Source organism: Squalius cephalus, assembly GCF_949319135.1.
Source record: "Squalius cephalus genome assembly, chromosome: 18".
Classification (NCBI taxonomy): Eukaryota; Metazoa; Chordata; class Actinopteri; order Cypriniformes; family Leuciscidae; genus Squalius; species Squalius cephalus.
The window spans coordinates 35959957-35985928 of NC_137139.1; the positions used below are offsets into that span (position 1 = coordinate 35959957).

At 45.6% G+C, this 25972-nt stretch overlaps 2 protein-coding genes across 3 annotated transcripts in view; both read right to left on the reverse strand.

The window, feature by feature from the left end:
* The window catches only part of LOC307145299 (alpha-2,8-sialyltransferase 8E-like), a 29431-nt gene extending 20728 nt beyond the window's left edge, over positions 1 to 8703 (reverse strand). The window contains exon 1 of the mRNA XM_079848327.1: positions 8399 to 8703. The gene's annotated coding sequence lies outside the window, so the exon portion shown is untranslated. The remainder of the gene's footprint in view (positions 1 to 8398) is intronic.
* Positions 8704 to 10128: 1425 nt separating this feature from the next.
* The window catches only part of st8sia7.2 (ST8 alpha-N-acetyl-neuraminide alpha-2,8-sialyltransferase 7.2), a 57132-nt gene continuing 41288 nt past the window's right edge, over positions 10129 to 25972 (reverse strand). For both annotated transcript variants that reach the window (XM_079848324.1, XM_079848323.1), the window contains exons 4-7: positions 13161 to 13305; positions 12165 to 12277; positions 11986 to 12063; positions 10129 to 10929 (exon numbers count right to left, since the gene is read on the reverse strand). In XM_079848324.1, coding sequence (XP_079704450.1) covers positions 10437 to 10929; positions 11986 to 12063; positions 12165 to 12277; positions 13161 to 13305 — 829 coding nt within the window. In that variant the 3' untranslated portion in view covers positions 10129 to 10436. The remainder of the gene's footprint in view (positions 10930 to 11985; positions 12064 to 12164; positions 12278 to 13160; positions 13306 to 25972) is intronic.

Consider the following 25972-nt stretch of genomic DNA (forward strand, 5'->3'; position numbering starts at 1 on the left):
GTGGGCATGGACAAGTGGGGTGTCACTTCATGATATTTGTATGGCAGCAGGTTGGGCCTCGCTGTCTACATTTATAAGGTTTTATAACCTAGAAGTGCCCGCCTTACAGGCCAGACTGCCGTAACTGTATTTATGTGCGCACACTTATCACATTTACCGAGTCGTTCCATCTACCGCTCTGTGTGTATTCCACTGATATGAGCCCCGGGCACACTGCCCTTGGGACATTGGTGTTGAAAATTTCGCACGCACGGCGTTTTACATAGGGTTCCCGTAGCGTAAGCTAAACTTACGCAACACGAGAGTACTCTCGTAAGAGAACGACACTCGGTTACTAACGTTACCTCGGTTCTCTCTAGAGAGGGAACGAGTGTTGCGTACGCTGCCGTGCTTGTGCTGCATTATGGTTTCGCTTCACTCGACTGAAATCATCATGCAACGTCAGCAGTGGGTATTTATAGGCTTGTGGCCACACCCACTTTGGCGGGTCATGACGTAGCGCGGGAAGGCTTCCCATTGGCGCTGGAGTCATGTTGCGCTGATGGGTTGCAGCAGTTGCTGCAGAGCAGCCAATAGGCGCGCAAGCTGTCTCGCCTAGGTCTGCCTGCTGTAGCAAATGCGTTTTACATTTTGGAAAATTAAGGATAATTTTCTTGCTTCAGTATTCTCGAGAAAAGGAGTTTTCCCATAGCGTAAGCTAAACTTACGCAACACTCGTTCCCTCTCTAGAGAGAACGTCTCGGTTACAGATGTAACCCTCGTTCCCTGAGTGGGAACGGAGACGTTACGTCGGATGACGACGATTGGGGTTTCGCTTAGAAAGCCTCTCACCTTCGAGTATATAAAACGAGCCAATGGCAATGAAATGCCATGGGTCTGCGGAATTTGCATAGCGTATCTCCGCCCACCGCAGGGGGTATAAAGGAAGTACGCTGGCAACATGCAGATATGTCTTCGCTGAGGAGCCGAGACTGAACTCAGGCGTTTTTCAGCGATACAGCGGAAGTGGCAGGAAGACGTAACGTCTCCGTTCCCACTCAGGGAACGAGGGTTACATCTGTAACCGAGACGTTCCCTTTCGTGGTCACTCCGAGTTACGTCGGATGACGACGATTGGGGTTCCAGTCTAATCACGCCACCTCGGCTGTCATCCAGTGCCCTGCGTAAGTCTGAGCTCCCTGTTGTGAGACTAGCACGAACGAAGGAGTCCTACTTAACACAGGAATACCAAGGTACACTGGGAAGCATATCTCAGGAGAAATATGCAATTATGCCCAACCATTAAGGGGGGGGGACTTGAGAGACACATATGACCCAGAGGGATGCATATGGGGTATCACTGAGGTGTCCAGCCGCAGGTGGAATTTTAAACCCCAGGGGTGGCAAGGTGGCTTGCCAAGGGAAAGACACACGCTCACAAGGAGACTTACAGTGGAATACACATGTGGGGGTCGCCCAGAGGGGGAACCATGCACATGGAGGCACCTAGTCAAGCGCAAAAGCTGCGTTATGGCAGATTGGCATAACTCAGGCGTTGACGTCACCAGTGCTGGAGGAAACTCAGAGCTTATCAGACTCACCTGAGTGAAATATCGCACGTATCCCGTCCGTGGAGAGGAATGGCGAGCAAGCGAAGACACCTGAGCAGAATCTAGCACCGGCTGGTTGAAGCGAGTACATGAGAAGAAACTGGCTCTACTCGGAGATTATAGAATCTCGCGAATGTGTTGGGTGTCGCCCAGCCTGCAGCTCTACAAATGTCTGTTAGCGAGGTGCCATGCGCTAGAGCCCAAGAGGAAGCCACACTACGTGTGGAGTGGGCTTTCACACCAAGGGGGCACGGACGACCTTGCTGCTGGTATGCCAAAGCAATGGTATCCACTATCCAGTGAGATAACCATTGCTTTGAGAGAGCCTTTCCCTTCAGCTTCCCACCATGACAGACAAAGAGCTGGTCTGAGGTCCTGAAACACCGCGTTCTGTCTACATAAGCACGGAGTGCGCGTACTGGACAGAGCAGTGCCAAGGCTGGGTCTGCCTCCTCCAAGGGCAGCGCTTGCAGGTTCACTACCTGGTAGGAACCTTGGGCACGTATCCAAGCCGGGGTCTCAGGATCACGTGAGAGTTAGCCGGCCCGAATTCCAGGCACGCTTCGTCAACCGAAAATGCCTGCAGGTCCCCTACCCTCTTGATGGAGGCCAATGCAACCAGGAGCGCTGTCTTCATTGACAGGAACTTAAGCTCCACTGACTGTAAAGGCTCAAATGGAGCACTCTGCAGGGCAGTTAGAACCACTGAGAGGTCCCAAGAGGGTACGAGGGGAGGACGAGGAGGATTTAGTCTCCTCGCTCCCCTCAGGAACCTGACGATCAGGTCGTGCTTTCCCAGAGACTTACCATCAACTGCTTCGTGATGTGCGGCAATGGCGGCAACATACACTTTCAGGGTGGAGGGAGACAGCCTTCGCTCCAACCCTTCTTGCAGGAAGGAAAGCACGACACTGATCGGGCATTTCGTGGGTTCTTGATGTTTAGAACACCAGTTGACGAAGAGGTTCCACTTCAACGCATAGGCATGTCTCGTGGACGATGCTCTAGCGGAAGTGATGGTAGCCACCACCGCAGGTGGTAGGGTACTCAAACCTGCCTCGTCCCGTCCAGGAGCCACACGTGGAGGTTCCAAAGATCGGGACGAGGGTGCCATAAGGTGCCCCGTCCCTGAGAAAGGAGGTCCTTCCTCAGAGGAATTGGCCAGGGAGGTGCTGTCGCGAGGAGTACTAGTTCGGAGAACCAGGTCCGGTTGGGCCAATACGGGGCAACCAAAATGACCTGCTCCTCGTCCTCCCTGATCTTGCGCAAGGTCTGCGCAAGAAGGCTCACTGGGGGAAACGCATACTTGCGTAGGCCCCGAGGCCAGCTGTGCGCCAGTGCATCCGTGCCGAGCGTGCCCTCGGTCAGGGAATAAAACAGGTCGCAATGGGACGAGTCGTGGGAGGCAAACAGGTCTACCTGTGCGTCGCCGAACTGATCCCAAATCAGCTGGACCGTCTGGGGATGGAGTCGCCATTCTCCAGCGAGACGCCGAACTCGAGACAGCTCGTCGGCCGCCTGGTTCAGGTGTCCCGGGATAAAAATGGCTCGAAGCGACCTCAGATGCTTCTGACTCCATATGAGGAGGTGGCGAGCGAGTTGCGACATACGGCGGGAGCGTAGACCACCCTGGTGGTTGATGTACGCTACTGTTGCGGTATTGTCTGATCGGACTAGTACGTGCTGGCCCCTGAGCAGCGCATGGAAGCGGTGCAGGGCGAGACGTACAGCCAGCAACTCGAGGCAATTGACATGCCAAAGGCGCTGGGGTCCTGTCCAGGAGCCCGCGGCAGCATGACCATTGCACATGGCGCCCCAGCCCGTGTTGGAGGCATCTGTTGATACAACAACATGCCGGGAAACTCGTTCTAAGGGCACTCCGGCCCGTAGAAAATTGAGGTTCGCCCACGGGGTGAAGGTCTGACGGCAGGCTGGAGTCACTGGGACTCGGAGCGTGCCGTGTTGCCATGCCCACCTCGGGACTCGATCGCGAAGCCAAAGCTGAAGCGGTCTCATATGAAGCAATCCCAGCGGCGTTACTGCGGCTGCGGATGCCATATGCCCCAGGAGCCTCTGAAATAATTTCAGTGGAACCGCACTCTTGCCCTCGAACTGACGAAGACAAGTCAGCAGTGACTGCGCGCGCGCGCTCGCTCGTAAGCTGCGCGCACATGGCGACCGAGTCGATCTCCATACCGAGAAAAGAGATCCTCTGCACGGGGCAGAGTTTGCTCTTCTCCCAGTTGACCCGAAGGCCCAGACGAACTAGGTGCTGAAGCACTAGGTCCCTGTGTTCGCAAACCTGGTCTCGAGAGTGAGCTAGGATTAGCCAGTCGTCGAGATAGTTCAGGATGCGAACCCCGTGTTCCCGGAGGGGAACAAGGGCTGCCTCGACGACCTTCGTGAAGACGCGAGGAGACAGGGCTAGCCCGAAAGGGAGAACCGCGTACTGGTATGCCTGCCCCTCGAAAGCAAACCGTAGAAACGGTCTGTGTCGAGGTAAAATGGAGACATGGAAGTAGGCGTCCTTCAGGTCGATCGCTGCAAACCAATCCTGCGGCCGCACACACTGGAGGATGTGTTTGGCCGTTAGCATCTTGAACGGCAGCCTGTAAAGGGAGCGGTTCAAGACGCGCAGGTCGAGGATTGGCCGTAACCCACCGGACTTTTTGGGTACAATGAAGTAAGGGCTGTAGAAGCCGGACTTCATCTCGGCTGGAGGGACAATCTCGATCGCACCCTTCGCCAGTAGGGTGGCGACCTCCGCTCTCATGACAGGGGCATTGCCACCGACCATAGTGAAGCGGACTCCCCTGAAGCGGGGAGGAGATATCGCGAACTGAATCGCGTAGCCGAATCTGATGGTTCTCGCGACCCAGCGGGACAGTCTGGGAAGCTCTAGCCAGGCCTCCAGAAAGTGCACCAGAGGGGTCATACGAACCACAGACGCACCGTCGGTGGGGCAGCGAGGCGGAATGACCGGCACCGGCGAGGGTGGCATAGCGGCCCTGAGCGGGGGCACGGTCATTAACCGCGTCCTGCCAGAGGAGGCCAGGGGAGGGCGCGCGTCCCACGGGGGCGTGCTCTGGCAGGGGTCTGGCGACAGAGGGGGATGAGAGGAGCGTGGCCCGTGGGCGGCGCGTGCTGTCATCCACAGCCTCTTGGGGCTTGGAGGAAGGGTTAGGCAGAGATGACTCACGCACACACATCCAGAAAATACACGGGCGAACCGTCTTGAAAAAGACGTGCCGCGTGCAGCTCTTTTAGAGAGTGGAAAAGCTCAGCAGAGTGCTGAAACGCCCAGGGAGAAACACACTCACTGTCGGCAGATTACTGCACAAATCAGCAGCAGGAAATGCGATCTCGCTGGAAAGCGCCGTCACACCAACACACTGAAGAGCCGCTCGTCTCGAAGAGATTTGAGATGACACTCAAAAGGCTTGTGGAGTGAAGTACTGAACTTGGCTCCGAAGCGAAAACATATCTGCATGTTGCCAGCGTACTTCCTTTATACCCCCTGCGGTGGGCGGAGATACGCTATGCAAATTCCGCAGACCCATGGCATTTCATTGCCATTGGCTCGTTTTATATACTCGAAGGTGAGAGGCTTTCTAAGCGAAACCCCAATCGTCGTCATCCGACGTAACTCGGAGTGACCACGAAAGGGAACCGAGGTTACATTAGTAACCGAGTGTCGTTCTTTAGATTATGTGCCCCCCTAATCATATGGTCATTCAGCAAACTTACTATTGAGAGCAAAAAAACGTATTCACATATTCCATAACGAAACATCTTCAGCAGCATTTAGCTCACAGGAGCACTAATCTCTGTATATATATATATATATATTTATATAGTTATATAGTGTCGAATTTTCATATTAATTTGCCTTCTAAAAATACTGTTTCCACATTTAAAAAAATAAGGTAATTTTTCTCAGAATTGCGTGATATAAACTCAATTGCAAGTTAAAATAATTATTAAATAATTATTTAATAATTGTTTAATAATTTTTTTAAGAATAAAAAAATGATTCTGTGATGAAAACAAGCTTATGCTTTCTGATTGCTTTTAGAGGGAAAAGCGGTCCATAAATGCTGGTCTAGGATCAGTTTGCTCCGTAATAAAATAATTTTGGCGAAACTCCGCAAAAGTAGCAGTGCTTCGCCTTCTGAGAACATGGTTCCCAGTGTTTATACGGTTAGAAGATGGCTGTGTCTCATGTGACCTTGTTATTTGTTCACTCTGTGACTATACAAATCACAACATGTAAATAGGAGAATGTTGGCGTTATTTTGTCTCTTATTGGGAGCAGTATGCTAGCTGGAGCCATTTACCTCCAGTGTTTGTGCTAAGCTAGGTTAGCGGTGGGTGCGTCAGACAGAGTTACGGCACGCACAGAGATGAGAAGGGTGTGTGTGGACTTATCTAACTCTGGGGGATACGGTGAATAAGATAAAGTCCCAAAAAGGCGTGCTCCTTTAAAAACTGCATTATCTTTGTGTAATGTTAAATTGGTTTGATGATCTGAATCATTTAAGTATGACAAACATGCAAAAAAAAAAAAAAAAATTTAGGAAGGGGGGCAAATAATTATTCACAGCACTGTATATCAGTATCGAAGTATATCCATCACAGGATCTTAAATCATCTTGTCTAAATCACTAGCACGTCTACTAATACAGTAAAGAAATTTCCCTACAGGAAATGCTGTTTAAAAAAACAATGATTAACCTCACCGCATTGCTTCCGACGAATACCATCTGTATTTACATACAGAAACACACTTCAAATACAGAACATCAAGTTAATCTCCAGTCCTTCTTGACAGAAAAACTAACACAAAGGATGTGATGTGCATCGGTTTCAAGAAGTGTGTGGACATGTGAATGTCGTTTGAAGAGTTGATTGTAAGAAATATAAGCACAGAATAAGTTTGTAGGTCTGAAACACCAGACGTGTGTTTGGGAAGGGAAGATAGTCAGTCAGTGTTGACTTTGGCTAGTAGATTATTTCCATAGTTCGTGATGAACACCTGTGTGAACTAATCAATGCAAATGTATTTGCTTAAGCTTTTCAAAATACAGTTGCAGTTGTGAAAAATATGATACACCGGTGTTTAGCCAGATGAGAAGTTAATCTATCATCTTTATATCTCTTTTAATTCCTTTTATAACTGTTTTAAGTTTCCTTGCTTTTATTTTGTGATTATTTTAATTATTTTCTGTGTAAAGCACTTTGAATTACTATAGTGCATCAAGTATCTAAATAAACTTGCGTTGCCTTTAACACCAGAGATCAGGGCTGGAAAGTCCCTTCAGAAAGCCAAAGGTGACTTTGTACATCCACAAAATAAAAAAATCTTTATTAGAATCTTAGTTTAGATTTTAGAAATCAGATTCTAACTATATTCTAATTTAAGACAGTTTTAAATTGGGTGTTTGAAACCAACTTAGTAAAAGTGCTTAGTAAAACTTGCGACATCTGTGACATTGTGCTGTGTGATAAAACTGCACATTTTAGAGTGGCCTTTTATTGTGGCCAGCCCTAAGGCACACCTGTGCAATAATCATGCTGTCTAATCAGCATCTTGATATGCCACACCTGTGAGGTGGATGGATTATCTCTGCAAAGGAGAAGTGCTCACTAACACAGATTCAGACAGATTTGTGAACAATATTTGAGAGAAATGGGCCTTTTGTGTACATAGAAAAAGTCTTAGATCTTTGAGTTCAGCTCATGAAAAATGGGGGCAAAAACAAAAGTGTTGCGTTTATAATTTTGGTCAGTGTATCATCACAACTTTTTATCTTTTGTCAAATCAACTTAGATAATTAATGTGGTTCAGATAACATAATATTTTGAGTTTATATTTATTAAACCAATCACTTTCATTGTATTAACAAAAATATATATATATATTTCAATGAACTTACCGGCAACCCGGTAACTTATTTTAAGTTATATTTTTATAGTGTATTTATTATGATTTAAGAATTATTGTGATGTATTGGTATTCATTTCAGCGGTGGAAAAGTTAAAGCACCAAAAAAGTTATGACTGGCTGACAACTTAAAAAAACAAAACAAAAAAAACAACGATAGTAACGATAGACTATAGTAACTTGTTTTGAACCGAAATGCTCCTTTAAATGACAATTATTTGTGCATTAATATGTAATTTCAAAAATGTAATTATAAATATATATATATATAGAGAGAGAGAGAGAGAGAGAGAGAGAGAGAGAGAGAGGTTGTAAATAAAACAAAGATTATTGGACAACAAGCTTGTTTCATGGTTGCCACACACTGTAAAAAATTTCTAACCCTCCCAAATCAAAAATTTCAAGTGACCGATAACATCTAAATTTTTCAATTGGCCCAAGTGAAATTCTGTAAATTTAATTTTATAATTTACAGAATTTCACTTGGGCCGATTGAAAAATTTAGATGTTATCGGTCACTTGAAATTTTTGATTTGGGAGGGTTAGAAATTTTTTACAGAGAGGGACCGAAACAGAAGAGAGGTGATTTAATGTTTATTATCTCCAGCTCGTATCTTGCTCCTTTTGATATTCTGTAATGCAGCAAAATACGGAGATGGAGAGATACTGTATATTTGACGTGTCTTTATTAACAGATGTTTACACAGGAACACACAAGCTAGATCTGCCACCAAGCACGGGGCTACAACAACACTGGTAACTCTGAGAGATTCAGCCATCTGTTGCACAAGCACGCCCTCTAGTGGTCACACTCCACTCCAATGAGTTCCAGAATGCATTCTTGCCCTGTGCCTGGGAAACTCACCACAGCTCTAAGCAAAATCTTTCAGATAACTGGGTAGCCTCCTCATCCTTTTGGACCTTCTGAGTTCAGGCTGCTCCTCCACACGTGAAGTCTCAGACATCGTAACCTCGGGTGTAATATCACTTGTCTGCTGTCCAACACCGTCATCTGAAGGTACAGAACTAGCTGGTTCAGGTGATGGCAACACATTAACATCTTCCAAGGAAGTGTCCAACAACACAGATGCACAGAATCTCTGCTGATTGTGGTAAATATTATTGATCCATATGAATATTGATTCAAAACAGATAATTTTTAGTCGCTTATCAATTCTTAAATCCTAAGAATCAATCTTTTTGTCAATGTCATTTTTAGTTGATGAATGAACAGAACATTGTAGTGCACCCATCCAATAAATCTCAAGTTCGTGCGGCTCTTGAATAAATTCCATTTCTTCCTTTTTGCTACTGGTTTCTAAATAATCATGACTGAAAATTAGAAGGAATGATAAAACGTATAGATCAACATACTAACGAATCATGTCTCACGTAATCGCTCAAACTGAGAAAGTAACTATATATACATGACAACTGCTCTCTCTGGGTTAGCCACAGATCTGAATGTTCACTGAACGTACTTGAATATATTATAAATACAGTATACTCTAAGTATAAATAAAATCTAAGTAAAAAAAATAATTATAATAAATCTAAGTATAATAAATAAAAATATAAGTATTCTTTAAAAAATATGATGATATTTAATGCAAACGTTATAGTATTAACATTACTGTAGTATGAAGCAGGGTGGCCGAGAGTCTGGGGCATTTTACGCAGCTGTTTTTATTTGCTTATATGCCACAGTCGCCACCCATTTCATTTTGTTGTTTATGTTTATTTTAACGATTAAAGTTATATTTTGTTACATTTACGTTTGATCACTTAAATTCACATTGTTTTATCTCATTCTAATGAAGGTCACTTTATCTGGCAAAATTAAAATTGTGGAGTAACACAGCGCTGTTTTACTTGGTCAAAACAATCATAATATAAATACATTTTTTAGTATTTTGAAAGTTGTGTTACTCTGTGCGTTCGCTCGGTGGCTGCTATGAGACACTTGTTGCACATTGCAGTAAGCTAGATCGGTACTAGAATATCATATTAATAAAAGCTGGATGACTTGTGTTTCTAAGTGGCATGCAATTAATTAAACAAGTAATAAAAACTCAGTGAGTGTTTTAGCGCAATTTTCTGACGTCATGGGATCACAACACTAACGCCGCCTTCACACTGGCAGTTGAAATCAGCTCCGATACGGCAGCGAAACGACCGGAAGTCATTCATTTCCTATGGAGATTCGCAGACCGCATGCGAATGGGTCCGAACCAGGTGCGAACGAGTGCGGTGCGAAAAAAATCGTGTCCGTTGGCCATCCGGATGCGTTCAAAAAATTGAACTCTTGCGAAAGGCTACGGACGGTTTCTATCCGAAAATCCCAACGGAAGTTAGCGTTGCTATGGTACTGATAAACAAACCTGGATTCTTAACTTTTAATAAAATAAATAATGATTTTATAACGATTAGTTGTCATGTCATTTTTTTATTTTCATGATGTTTTAACGTTATTAGGGCAGTTAATACAATTAAATTATTCAATATTTAAATATACTCGCTTCCGAGGCTTCCGACCACTGATCTATATAATGACATATATATTGTGTCCGTTGTGTACGACGTCCGCTGGGGGCGTATTGCGTATTACGGAGCTGATTTCAACTGCCAGTGTGAAGGCGGCGTAAGAGATAGTAAATCTTTTCCTGGATTTTTTTTGTGCGTTCCCGAGATTAGACCTTCCTTAACATAATGCCGAAAACCCGAAGTCTCTAGGTGGTCTGGTTGAGGAGTAGATAGAAGTACAAGTTTGGTGCGCACAGACAGAACAGAAATCATGAGTTAACAATCGCAATTTTGTCCGGTGGAAAATTGCGCTAAAAAATATATATTGTATGGTGGAGAAAATGCTGTATTACTGTTACTACAAATAAAGCTCTTTCTGATTATAAATGATTTTCTCGATCCGCCCCTGGTGAGGAGCAGGGCTGCAGGTGCAGTGTCAGCGCCCCCTGGCTGTGGAGCTGCAGCAGCCGCACAAACTCTTCCGGCATCTTGTGTATGTTGGGGTGCGGGCGATTCAGGTCATAATAATGGTATGGAATCGGCTGATCCTGCAGGTCGCTGTCGAACGGCCAGAATCCATAAACGTGAACATTCTCACACAGTTCCAGTGCAGTGCTGATTAAAATAAACCCAGAGGAGAGGCGTTCCTCCTGCAAGCCACGCCCCTTCCAGAACCGGTCCAGTGTCCGCAGGTAAGAGGGGCTGAAGAACGCCACCGGCTGCTGAGGTCTGATTGGCTGGAGGACTTTGAGTGTTTTGATTGACGGTGATGTGCATATTGTGAAGGCGAAGGCAGGAATAATGAGGGAGGCGTTTCCGTACACACTGACCCGCTCCACCAACGGATCCGGATTCTTCTCCAGGTTTTTGTATCTACAGAAACACAGTTTTTAATAAATGCTACTGACAGAACACTAGATGATCATATTTGTATACACCAGGGAAATATGTCTCTGTTCCCCATCTGTCAGTCACTAATACGTTACGTTGACTGACAAATGTGGTCTCACTTGGGAGCTCCTATCATCGCTGAGTTTTATAAAAATGGCCAATGGAATTGGTGACTGGAATTTGCATGTCAAGCCACTCCCCCGTACATATGGGTATATAAGATGGCGGCCCACATCCACTCATTCAACCGATCTCTCTAGACTGGTGAAAAGGGCGCATTAAGCGTACATTCACGTCTCGATTCTACCTCGACACAGACCGATTCATCAGTTTGGCTTCAAGGGTTGGGCATACTAGTACAAGGTCCTCCCCTTTGGCCTGTCCCTGTCTCCCCGCGTCTTTACCTAAGTCGTGGAGGCTGCCCTTGCCCAGCTAAGGGAAGTGGGCATTCGCATTTTAAACTATCTGGACTACTGGCTCATTCTAGCTCACTCTCGAGATCTGGGACCTAGTGCTCAGGCTCCTCGGCCATCTGGGGCTTCAGGTCAACTGGGAAAAGAATAAGCTCTCCCCCATGCACTGTATCTCTTTTCTCGGTATGGAGTTGGCGCTTCTCACCATTGCTCAATTGAAATGCCTGAGTATACATTCAGGGGAAAACAGCGGCTCCACTAAAACATTTCCAGAGGCTCATGGCATCCGCCGCCTCAGTAACGCTGCTCAGGTTGATGCCTATGAGACCGCTACAGCACTGGCTTCACAGCCAAGTCCTGAGATAGGCACTCCGTGTGACCATCACACTGATCTCTCTGTTCAGCCCTTGGTCAGACTTTGCCATTCTACGGACTGGAGTACCCTTAGAACAAGTGTCCAGGCATGTTGTTTTTTATTAAAGCGGTAGTTAGATTTTTATTTAGAAATATCAATCAATAAAAAAAGAATGGGGCTAAAAATTAACCTGAAAAGTCTTCATTTAAATGATCATCAAAGCTGTGTTTTTATTGGTGTGTGTGTGTGTGTGTGTGTGTGAACACTGACTGAAGCTGACTGGGGTTGATGGTTATCAGGTCCGTCTTCAGTCCAACATCACTGTCATTAACTGTTGCCAAATTAAACCTGAAAGAGAGAGAAAACCTCATATTAACAGGAAGGATGGATGAATACTGATGGATGTGTTGTGGTCAGTGTGGGAGCAAGGAATGATGGGATGTGTTTACCGTATAACAAAGTCTGCGTTGTCAATCTCACGTCCACAGCTGCTGTTTTTCAAAATCCCACCGCTGCCGATCACAGCACACCGACCCAGACGCCGACCGGACCAGGGGAAGTCCTGCACACACACACACACACACACACACACTTGAATATGTGGTTTATGGAAACTTTCCATAGGCATAATGATATTTATACTGTACAAACTGTATATTCTCTCCCCTTACACTAACCCAACCCCTACATATACCCATACACACAAAACTTTCTGCAATTTTTCATTACATTTAAAAAAAAAAAAAACTGTTACTATGATTTTAATTAAAGCCATAAGAATGTGTCCTCATAAACCATGGTTACATTTTTATACCACATATTTGGGTCCTCATTAACCATATATACAAGAACACATACACATGCATGCACACATTAACATGCACACACACACACACACACATTGGGATGTTTGGGGACTTTCCAAAAACATAATGATTCTTATACTGTACACATTTACACTAACCCTATCCCTAAACCTACCCATCACACAAAACTTTCAGCATTTTTACATTTTCAGAAAACCTCACTTAGTATGATTGCTAAGCTGTTTTCCTCATGGACACCAAAAATGTCCGGCTCAAAACTCTCTCACTCTCTCAAAAATACACACACAATCACTCACTGCCACAAACAAACACCCTTTCTTTCTCTCTCACACACACACAAACACACTCTCTCTCTCACACACTCACACTCACACTCACATTCTCTTTCACACTCACAAGAACACACACACACACACACACACACACACAAGCACACTCTCTCACACACACACACACACACACACACACTCTCTCTCTCTCTCTCACTCACTCACACTCACAGACAGACAGACAGACACACACACACACACACACACACACACACACACTCTCTCTCTCTCACTCACTCACAGACAGACAGAGACACACACACACACACACACACACACACACACACACCTCAGGTAGCATACTGTGAAGTGCTGCATTCATTTTGTATGTTTTTGTTGTGCTTGTTTCATATTGGATGGATTGATTGATGGCTGTGTTGCTTTTGGTGAGAATGAATGATCCTGTGGCGTTACAACAAAACTGCAGCCGGATTCTGTCATAAACACACAGAGAGAAAGAGAAGAGTTTATGAGGATTCATTTTACATAATCATCTCTGTTAAAATGACCCACTTCAGTATGCTACGATTTATTGTTTGAACAGTTTTACCAGCTTGTCTCTTTAAACACTATTTAAACATTACGTTTGATTTTGCCAGATCGGTTCAAAACCATTTCACCTGTACTCAAACAATGCTTTCAGATCATACACACATCAGTCAATATATAAACACTACAGATCATTCATTAGACTCTACATCAAAAAAATGGAGAACAGCATCCATAGGTTACAGTAAATAATCGTAATCTAATATCATTAAGAACGGGACATGGTATGAATAACTAGATAGGGGAAAGTGGGGTGAGTTGTGCCAGTTTTTACTCAAAGTGACTTTAAAGTGAGGCCATGGCAGTAATGCCTTCAACTTAAGGATGTACATATATTTCAGGATGTGGTGCATCCCTGAGAACAATAACTTTGGATCTGAAATAAATTGTTTCAGAAATATAGCTCTTGGTAAAAAGTGGTCTCATGGCACAACTTGCCCCTGGTGCGGGGGACGTTGTGCCTTTGGGGGAATACATTGGGGGTAAATTGTGCCAGTGATTTCTGAAGTAAAACAGAACATTTTAATGTTATGAACCGTAATGCTATATGAAAGCAAGATAAATTCAATACAAAATGACTAATTTAAGGTTTATTTAGATACTGTCACCCTGGAATACATGCGTTTTTCCTACTATGGTCAATTGCATAGGGATTTTGTATTGAACATAACTCTGGATCACAGTGTCATAGAGACAAGGGGGCGGGCTCATTTTACTCAGACGACCAATCAGTCTCTCAGGATCATTGTGAAGCTATCAAGCTACGCCCTAGCAACCATTTAGAGCACCATAGCAACACAATATATGATATTTGTGAATCATTTCAGGCAAAAAGGCTTTGGCAATAGATGCCTGTTGACATAGCGCTGTCTGTCAATTATGTAACATATAAGAATAAAGTGACTAGGCTAATTTCTAAACATCCTATTGTGACATAGGCCACTTAAAAACGGAATAAAACTTCTCTTTAATAACATAGTGCAAACTCAAAACTGAAATCAGTGTTAGCTAAATTAAACAAATAGCAGGCAGGCCCAAGTCAAACAATGATGAGGCATGCCCATCTCCTCACTTCTCAAGATTATCCCCTGTGAGTATGTTGGTCTAGGTGGTCTGGAACTGGCACAACTTAACCCAGGCCCTTTGGCACAAATCATCCCAGACCCACAAGTTTGAAAAACTAGCATGATCCAGCAGTTAAGAGCTAACATCATGCTAACTGTATAGACTCATTGTGTAGCCTACTAAAGCACTAAAACATGTGTGAAATGGTTTCAAACTTATCTATAATTGTTCAGACACTACAATCAAAAAACCTTACTCATAGAAATTTTACTTTGAAAGGGAAAAAACAGTTTTTTTGCACTAAAATGTGCTTTACTCTCATGTCATGTGTCTCTCTTCTTTGGAGGATGAGTAAAAGTGATTAGGCTTGTTCGACTTCATGCAGCTCTGCGCAGACCGATCGGCGGCTGACTTAAAGCAGTGCATACCGGTTAGAAATTTTGTCCGACTTGATACAGCGCCGACGCCACGTGACTGTGACGTATGCCATCAAAGTACCGCGAGAGCGATTCGAGAGTAGCCGGAGAACTCAGCCAGCGCAGCTTCTCCAGAGCGGCTGCACGAGGGCTGATGACGACACAGCTGTTCCACGATTGGCTGATGACGACACAGCTGTTCCATGATTGGCTGGATTCACCACATGACAACAATCATGTGTGTTTCGTGTTTATTCGAACACCTTTAGTTCCTCTAAAGCTCTCAAATCAGTTTATTATAACAGTGAACACTCTTTTCATGTCGTTGTCATGTTATATTGTGTCATGTTTATCAAATTAAAACTGATTAAAAAACGTAGACTTCACTTCATTGATAGTAGCTTATGTTGAACTTTATTCTTGTTCAAACAGACGCTGTATGAAGCAGTACATAAAGTATTGAATGAAAATGTGTCTGAAACATCTGTGTATTATTTGGCAAATATTGCATTTATTTCACTTCAGCTGTGGTAAAGTATGCAAACACCACGTGGAGCGGTCACCACGGAAACCAGAAAGTGTCCGACTTCACGTCTCCGTTTGCAGCTCCTCCCGTCGGCACACGGCTACTCTCGCCGATCGGTTGCATCCAGCCGCAGCCGATGTCGAACACACCTATTGCTTTTCAAAATGATGTGGTCACATGACCAATTTCTTCTATGGTTTTCCAGAAACAAGGGTGGAACTACTTCCCCCCTGGCACAAATCACCCCACTCTCCCCTACATTTAATTAACACAAGGAGCAAGAGCATACATACAAACAACTAGCATCACATTAAATACTGGACAAGGAATTTAGGTAAACTTAGGGCTTATATACACAGGGAAAACAAAAAGAGCTAAATGAAACGCAGGTGAAACTAATCAATAACTTTGGGAGCAAACTGGCTCTCACCAGAAAACTATTTCAATTAACAATGACAGGGAACACAGGCAAACGTACTCGGTTACTAACGTAACCTCGGTTCTCTCTAGTAGAGCTATTATCTGGTTTTTCATCACCGAAGCAACCAGAGCGTGTGCATGCACGGCAAGATACGCAGTACTAGTTCCCTCTACTAGAGAGAACCGAGGTTACGTTAGTAACCGAGTACGTTCTCTTACGAGAGGTCTCTCGTACTGCGTAAGATATCTTACGCTAGGGGACCCAATGCAAGACGTTGTGCATGCTGGGATCTGACACCAAAGACCCAAGGGCGAAAGCCCGGGGTTCGTATAGTGCACAATCACCCAGGGAACTCACAGGGAGTCCAGGAAGAGGGAGGGGCGAAGCCGCACACTCTTCCACGTATAGCAGCGTCGCTTAGACGCAAATTACATCATACAGACAGGGCGGGGTACGGCCTGAACTGATGGGGAAATGTGGGTATTACACAGTTTGCCCGAAAACATCTTTGTGCTGTTGTTTTACACTGTCGATCATTGAGCTGTGCTCAGTAGATGCAGCATTCTGAGCTGATAGCATCAGGACAGACAATACTGGTTAACTAGACCGACAGCAGCCTGGCCTGCAGGGCGGGAACCTCTAGGTTGTAAAACCTTATAAATGTAGACGGGGAGGCCCAGCCCAACGCCGTACAAATATCTTGCAAGGCAGTCCCACTCGACCAGGCCCACGAAGAGGCCATGCCTCTCGTGGAGTGCGCTCTGACACCCAACGGGCATTGCATGCCCTTGGAGGCGTATGCTAGCGCAATAGCATCAACTATCCATCTGGATAGGCTCTGTCTCGACGCGGCTAGTCCCTTAGAGCACCCGCTGAACGAAACAAAGAGCTGCTCTGTCTGTCTGAAAACAGACGAGCGAGACACATAAGCTCGTAATGCTCTGACTGGGCAAAGGAGGCTCGCGTCTCTTTCCTCATCAGGGACCGGTAGGGCTCACAGGGAAATGACCTGCGCCCTAAACGGTGTGTTGAGGGATTTTGGAACATAACCGTGCTTAGGTTTGAGTATAACCCTTGAGTCATTAGGCCCAAATTCCATGCACGTCGCGCTCACAGAGAGCGCGTGCAAGTCCCCTATGCGCTTCACTGAAGCGAGAGCCAGCAGAAACACAGTCTTGAAAGACAGATGTTTCAGATCAATCGTCTGTAAAGGCTCGAATGGGCCACCTTTCATGGCTTCCAGCACCGTAGAAAGGTCCCATACAGGGACTGAGGGAGGTCTGGAAGGATTCAGTCTCTTGGCCCCTCTAAGGAAGCGGATGACTAAATCGTTCCTTCCTATTGACTGACCAAGCGTTGTTCTCGAGAACGCTGCTATAGCCGCCACATAAACTTTGAGCGTGGAAGGGGTCCTGCCCTTATCCAACAGCTCTTGTAGGAAGGAAAGCACCTCCGTCACTCCACGGTCAGTGGGTGACACGCCACGGGCTGTGCACCAGCCCGAAAACACTGACCATTTCGAGGAGTAGAGACATCTCGTAGACGGAGCTCTAGCCTGCGTGATCGTGTTTAACACTCCCTTAGGGAGTTCAGTATGTACCCGTTGATGGCCCAGACATGAAGGGACCACAATTCTGGGTGAGGATGCCAGATCGAGCCGTGAGCCTGAGAGAGGAGGTCTCTCCTCACTGGCACTGGCCATGGGGCAGTGCTCGCTAGCTGCATCACAACTGGGAACCAAGGTTGTTTTTTCCAGAACGGTGCTACGAGCAGTACTGAGCATCCTTCTTCCCTGATCCGCTCTATCACCTGAGGCAGGAGAGAGACGGGGGGAAATGCATAGAGTGGGCGGCGGGGCCATACATGAGCCAGCGCGTCCCTGCTCTTGGAGAAAAATTCCGGGCAGTGAGCGTTTTCTTGAGACGCGAACAGGTCTACTTCCGCTCTGCCGAATTTCTTCCACAGCAGTTGGACTGTCTGTGGGTGTAGAGACCATTCGCCTGCCGGAACATTGTTCCTGGACAGTCTGTCTGGTCCTATGTTTAGGAGCCCTGGCACGTGCGCTGCTCTCAGCGAGCGCAGGTTGCACTGAGCCCATACCAGGAGGCGTTCTGCTAGCCTGTGCAGGTTCCTGGACCTGAGGCCGCCCTGGCGATTTATGTAGGACACCACAGACATGTTGTCCGAGCGGACCAGGACGTGGCGTCCTTTTATTTGGGGACAAAAACGCGTCAGCGTGTTGTCTACTGCCAACATTTCGAGGCAGTTTATGTGCAGAAGCTTCTCCCGTTCTGACCACAGGCCGAAGAACGGTCTGCCCTCGAGCAGCGCTCCCCATCCCGAGGTGGATGCGTCCGTAGACACCACCCTCACCCTCGAGGAAGTCCCCAGGCTTACACCTAATGTACCAGTCGTCCGCTTTCCAAGGTTTCAGAGCTGTGACGCACTTCTGATTGACCTTGAGACGAAGCAGACCGGATGTCCACGCTCAGCGTGGGACTCGCGCTTTCAGCCAGAACTGCAGTGTGCGCATGCAGAGCAGGCCCAGCTGGAGCACTGATGATGCTGAGGCCATGAGACCCAGCATCTTCGGAAATTTCTTGAACGGGACAGATGCGCCGCAGCGGAAAGAGTTCGCTGCACGCTGAATGTCTACCGTGCGCTGTGGTGATAGTCGCGCTATTATGGACAGCGAGTCCAGCTCTGTGCCCAGGAAAGATATCGTCTGACTGGGGGACAGAGAGCTCTTCGCCAAATTGACTCTGAGACCCAAATTCTCGAGGTGATCGAGTAAAATGGTCGTGTGCTCTATGAGCACTGAGCGAGATTGCGCTAGAATCAGCCAATCGTCCAAATAGTTCAGTACTCGCACGCCCCTCATTCTGAGGGGTGCGGGCGCCGCATCCATGCACTTCGTAAATGTACGGTGTGCCAGGGATAAACCGAACGGCAGGACTGTGTACTGATATGCCTGGCCCTCAAAGGCGAATCTCAAAAATCGCCTGTGATGTGACGCTATCTGTATTTGAAAATACGCGTCTATCAGATCTATTGACACGAACCAATCTCCTCGGCGAATCTGCACGAGAATTTTTCTGGTCGTGAGCATCCTGAACTGTCGCTTCACAAGCACTCTGTTCAGTTGCCTTAGATCTAGTATGGGTCTGAGACCCCCGTCTTTTTTCGGTACCAGGAAGTATCTGCTGTATAGCCCTCCTTCGCTCTGAACTTGAGAGAGAGGCTCTATGGCCCCTTTGCTCAATAGTTTCGCCACTTCGGCTCGAAGTAAATGTGCTACTTCTGTTTTTACCGTGGTCTCGACGCGCGCCGTATAGCGGCGAGGGCATCGGCAAAACTGCAGCGAATAGCCTCTTTTTATAATGTCTAGCACCCACTTCGAAACCCCGGGCAGCTTTGCCCATGCATCTGCATGAATAGCTAGGGGTTGAATACGAAGCGCGCTCCGTTCGCTCAGCGATGGAGAGGCTTCGGTGTGCTGTAACACAAGCGTCGCGCTCGTGACATTTGAGGCAGGGGGCACGCTGATAACAGCGGGCAGATTGCCCGCGCTCGACTCCTCTGCGGCGGTCAACCGAGAGGGGGAGGGCTGGGCGAGTCCTGTAGGAACTGTCATGTCTGTGTGTGGATGTGGGCGTGGGATAGCGGGCACATTTACCACACCGAAAGCATTGTTCGCTTGAGTGAAGCAAATGCACGCTGGTTTCGTTTTTACAGAAACCGTGAGACATGCATAACGTAGTGTTTGTGGGCATTGGGTAGTGGGCACATTTACCTCGTTTGATGCGCAATCGATCTGAGTCGATTTTATGTGCACTAGCCCTGTGTGACGGGCTGTGCTTGTGTGTAGAGATGGGCACTGGGCAGTGGGCATTCTTTCTACACATAAAACACCATCGGCCGTGGCCGGGACACCAGAAAATACACTCTCTTGGGGATTTATCTGGGTAGCCGTGAAAACGGCATTTGTATGCAGGCAAGCGGGCGACAGAACCGGCTTGTTGGCTGCAGAAAACACTGGACCAGTCACATTTGCTGGAACTGGACGAGCGAATAGCTTTGGTGGAAGTCCGGCCGCAGAGGGACTCGACCACCGTCGTTTTCCTAGGCGTGCTAGGACGACTTCGGGGCCTCGGGCTTTACCACAATCCTAGGCCGTGGGCCACGCATGGCGGGGCGGCGGGCGGATGAGCGAGAGCGGAATAGCACTCTAGCTGAATAGGGGGCGTTCCAGGACTAAGCGACTTCTTCGTGTAGCTCAGGAAGAAAAGGCGCTGGTTTGGACGCAGGCGAAGCGCGCTCCCCAGGCAGGAAAAAGCAAAAAATCCAGCCGGTTGTGAGCGGGCTGCTCGGGCGAAGACCACTCGAGGCCGAGGCTCGCCGCGGCCTGTGCGAGTACTCGCATGACGCTCCCTTGCCTGACGATGTGCGGGCAGGGGGCGCGAGATCCTCAGAGCTCGCCCAATCCTCACCGCCTGACGCCAGGATAGAGCAGGAATCATCCTCTCCCAGCAGGGCTTCCTCGTCAGCGATGTCGACGGAAGCGGCGGCAGACAGCGGCCGCTGTCCGTCAGGAAAAGAGGCTGATGAAGCCGGTGAAGCAGGCGGGCGAACCGGCGAGCTTTGGTGGCTGGGGGAAGGTTCCGGGACCCGCTGGGCACGGCGTTTTTTACGGCGCGACACGGCGGCGGGCAGGGGAGCAGTCTCGGTGAAGAAAGCCAGGCGAGTCCTCAGAGTTGCCATGGGCAATAGCTCGCAGTGAGGGCAGCCGCCATCAGCGAGCGCGAGAGCTGCATGTTCCTCACCCAGGCAGGAAACGCAGATCACATGGCGGTCCCCGTCGCTGAGTGTGGCTCTGCACGAGCCGCAGGAAGGCATTTTAAAAAAGACGCTACTCTTTTAGGATCGCCGCCGCGACACACACACACACAATACAGAGAGTAAAAGGATATAAGCGCCGGAAAGCGCAGCAGGAAGGCAAGGAAGGCGGCGCGGCCAGCGACTTCAGTGACTCGTCCCGCTGAAGGTGCTCTCTCTCAGACGGCGCGGCTTCTCTCCAGCTCCAGCGCTGCGTGTGCTTCGCTTGAAGGATGAAAAATCAGGTAATAGCTGCCTGCGAGCGGTATTTATAGGCCTAGACCACGCCCGTTTCGACGGGATGTGACGCAGCAGGCGCGAAGCACCCTCATTGGGTCTGGTGTCACGCCAGGCCTCGCTCGATAGGCTGCTGCAGTTGCCGCAGTTATTTTTTTACATTATATTTATTGGGTTCTTTCTTCAAAAAAAACCAAAAAAAACAAAAAAAAACAATACAAAATATAAAATACAAATTGAATAATTCTTTCCATATCACAACCCTATATCACACCCCAAACCTCCCTCCCACAGTGCCACTAATAAACCATAAACAGATTAAACAAGAAAAAGGCATTTAAAGTCATATGAAATTGAGGTATTTTGTCCTGTTGTTGTTATACCCATACATGAAAGGAAACTGCCCCAGTGTTTTACAAACAGATCTTGACGTTTCTTCAAACAAAATGCGATTTTTTCAAGAGGTACATAGGATGATACTTCTGTAGTCCACATAGAAGTAGTAGGTGGTTTAGAGTCCTTCCACCTCAATGTTATGCATTTTATTGCTGCTAAAAGAGCTAATCTAACAAACCTCAGATTAATCCCCCTTCGTTCATCCAGTAATGAAGTGTGCCCCAACAAGATAAGCCTGGGCTCCCTGAGTATATTAGTACCGACAACTGTGCCAATGATCTCTAAGACCCCTTCGCAGTATACCTCAAGATCAGGACAAGACCACAACATGTGTAAAAGTGTCCCTGTCTGCACTTTGCATCTGGGACATAGCTCTACTTATAGTTACTTTTAAAGGCGTGTAGTCTTACTGGGGTATAATAGACTCTGTGTATCACGTTAAATTTTTCCCATTTAGATTTAACATTGCAAAGATTACCAGCCATCAACTGGGACAGCTTACCATAAATAAATGATATAAGACCTTTAGTGTCTTTTTTATCAGATAAGATGTCCTCCAGGGGGGAAAGGGAGAGGTTAGATAGGCGACCACCTTGCTGAGTCTGAATGTAGTGTCTAACTTGTAGATATTTAAAGAAAAATTTAGAGGGGAGGCAAAATTTCTGTTGTAGCTGCTTGAAAGACATGAGTGTATCCCCATCATAAAGTTCTTCAGAGGTTTGAATACCACAGTCATACCATTGTTTGGTTATGCCATCTTTAAGAGCTGAGGTATAGGAAAAGATTATAATAAAAGGCAGTGGATCTGAACAAAGTTTGTTTGCATTCCATCTTTTTCCTGAGGTCTGTACACATTTTACAAGTACCAACAATCAGAGGATTAGAAGTCAATTTCTTTAAGCAATTCAGAGGAACAAAAGCTGTTGCAGCAAGAGCTATACCCTGTACTTGTGCTTCCTCTAATTGTCGCCACACTGGAGGAGAGGCGCATTTTGATCGCCAAATCCAAATTGAGCGCAGCTAAGCTGCACAGTAATACAAATAAAAATTGGGCAACTTTAGTCCATCGTTCCGGAATGTCATAAATAGCGAACTTAGCTTAACCTGTGGCACTTTTCCTTTCCATAAGAACCTCGAAATAATACTATTAAAAGCTCCTTAAAAAAATTTTTTGGCAAAACAGGGGGAAGTACCTGAAACAAATATAAAAACTTTGGTAGTATGGTCATTTTGATAGAATGTACCCGGCCAATTAATGAAATAGGGAGAGATTTCCACCTATCTAAATCCCCTTCTACTTTTTTAAGTAAAGGAGCATAATTTAAGTTATACAACTGAGACAGATCTCTGGATATTTGTAGTCCTAGATATGTGAATTTATCCATATTCCAGGCGAAGGGAAAATTTCTAAGAGGTAATCGGGTAGCAGCTATATTAAAGGTGGTATCAGTGATTTCAGGCCCAAAAATATTTTTATCACATTCATCTAATCTTTCCTAACGATCCGCTAGCTGCCCGCCCCATAAGCATGCCGTCAAAAAAACGCGTATCTGTAGGCAGCCTAGGCTCTGAGATCTGCACACAAAAACAAATGGTTTAGCCAAACACTAAAAACCAAAACAAAAAGTGTTCCAACCAATCACCGACAAGGGGAGGGTGTTGTGAGGTTTTGTGCTCGTGCACGGCTGCATGCGAAGTCAGAGCTGAAGATCGTTAGGAAAGATTAGATGAATGTGATAAAATATTTTTGGGCCTGAAATCACTGATACCACCTTTAAGGGGCATAGAGACACTCTTGTTTACATTAATTTTATAACCAGATATGATTCCATAATCTTGTAGTAGAGTCGTCAATGCTGGTATAGTAGAGTTTACATTAATCAAATACAACATGATATCGTCTGCGTATAGTGAGATTATATGCCGAGATTGAATGACGTCATGCAAGCGAATTGCAATAGCTAAAGGCTCTATTGCTAGCGTGAATAAAAGGGGAGAGAGAGGGCAACTCTGACTCGTGAACCGCTCCAAGGAAAATAGAGTCGAAATTTCACTATTGGTCTGAATAACTGCTGTTGGATGGTTATAAAGCATCTTAACCATATTAATAAATTTAGGGCCAAAATTCATCTTCTGGAGGACCGAAAGCAGATATTGCCACTCAACTCGGTCAAAGGCCTTTTCGGCGTCTAAAGAAACGGCAATAACGGGATAGTCCACCTGAGAGGCAGAAAAAATTACATTTAGAAGCCTGCGAACATTGTCAAAATGGCATCGATTTTGAATAAATCCTATCTGATCCATATGCACCAACTGTGAAATTACTTTTTCCAATCTTAAGGCAATAATTTTGGCAAACACTTTGTAATCTGCGTTGAGTAATGAAATTGGCCTATATGAGCCACACAGACAAGGGTCTTTACCAGGCTTAAGTAGAAGAGTTATCATAGCCTGTTCGAGAGAGTCTGGTAGACGTTGAGACTCTATAGCTTGCATATGCATATCCTTCAGTGGCTTAATTAATTTGGGTATAAATGCTTTTTAAAAAATCTATAGGAAAAACATCCAAACCAGGCGATTTGCCAGCAGCTAGGCATGATATGGTATGGCCTAGTATGGATATATTGTATTTCGACCTCAGTGATGTCCCCCTCCAAATTGTCCCTGGAAACTTTAGTAAGAGATGGTATGTTCAATTTATCCAGGAAAGTATGTGCTTTCACCATATCAGTACCTTGGGAGGTATATAACAATTTATAGAATTGCATAAATTCCTGATTAATAAGAGTAGGATCTCTGATAACAGTATTGTCAACTCGACGTATTGCATTAATAGGCCTCACTGCATCTTCTTTTCGTATTTGCCAGGCCAACAATTTGCCAATTTTATCCCCATGCTCAAAATATCGTTGTTTGGATCTAAGGAGGACACACTCTGCTTCTTTAATGGACAGCATATCGTACTAAAGCCGCAGTGAGCTTAGTTTCTAAAACATATTTTCATCTCCACAGACAGAACAATCCTGTTCCACTTTTTTAATGTCTTTAGAAAGTAGATTCAGTTGACTCTGATATTTTTTCTTTTTACCAGATGAATATGATATAATTATTCCCCTTAGATAGGCCTTTAATGACTCCCAAACCACCCCTGGAAAAGCAGAGCCCGCATTAAAGTCCAAAAAACGTTCTATATTGTCATTTAAAAAAGCTATAAAGTCAAGGTCATTGAGGAGATAGTTACTAAATCGCCATCTTCTAAGATGTGTTCTGGTAGTAGGAGCATTAACCGTAAGGACTAATGGGGAGTGATCAGATAAGGTCTGTGGAAGGTTATTCACATGAGTCAACTAAGTATTCCTGTGTTTTGTGCAAAAGAAAAAAGTCAATTCTGGAAAAACTTTTATGTGGCCGGGAATAAAAAGAGAAATCTTGTTGGGACTTATGTAAAGCCTTCCAAATATCTATCAGCTCTAATTTAGCCATCATGTGACAGTGTTTCACAGCTCTTGCTGATGGTGTCAAGGCAGAACATTTAACAGGTGATCTGTCTGTTGGGTCTAGGACCAAGTTAAAGTCACCTCCAATGATTGTACAAGGCAAAAAAAGTTTGAAATGTAAAATATGAAAAAATTGAGGTTCAACTTGATTGGGGGCATAAACATTTGCTATTGCGATACTTTCAGATGCAATATATCCTTTAAGGACAATATATCTTCCATATTTGTCTTTGACCACATGTTCCAAAACAAAAGGCACTCTGCGATTTATCAGAATAGCAACCCCTCTTGAGTGATAACTTACAATGATCCTCCTCAGTCAAATGGGTCTCTTGTAAGAGAGCAATGTCTATCTTATTTTTCTTTAAAAACAACAGTATTTTCTTTCTCTTTAAATTGTTATTAATCCCATTAACATTCCAGGACAAATATTTATACTTATCTCTTTCAGTTATAAGTCAAAATAAAATAAAAGCAACACAAAAAGATTGAGAAAAAAACAAAGCAAGAAAATGCCCCCCCCCCCTCCCCAAAAAAAACACGCGTAACGTTGTATACTGAACATGCACAACTTCAAGCTAAAGCTACCCACATACATCCACAGAGTAATTAACGCTGACTACGCCATCTGCTGAGCAAGGAAAGTTAGTAAGTACAAACTGGACAGAACTATTTCAGAGAACAACTTATAGATAGAATGGTAAGATAGACAATTGAACAGATTCATTATTGTCCATTCTTACAGCTATTCGGAGCTCACATGTCCGTAGATCCAGTAGCTATTTACAACGTACCTACAGTCTCACTCCGAACTCGTTGACGACAGAAGTGTTGGATGATGAGTTTTCAAATAAGCCTCTGCAGTGTCTTTCGAGCTGAAAGATCGCACGCCCTCTGGTAGATCCACTCTCAACGTGGCCGGGTACTACATGCTGTTTGAAATACTATGATCCCGGAGCCGTCTTCTAAGAGGAGCAAACGCCTGTTTCTTCTTGTAGAGGGTCGTTGACATGTCCCGGAAGATCATGATTTTTGAATTGCCATATGTAAGCCCTTTTTTCTCCCGTGCAGCATTCAGTATTGAGACTGTATCTCTGAAGCGAAGCAATTTAATCACGA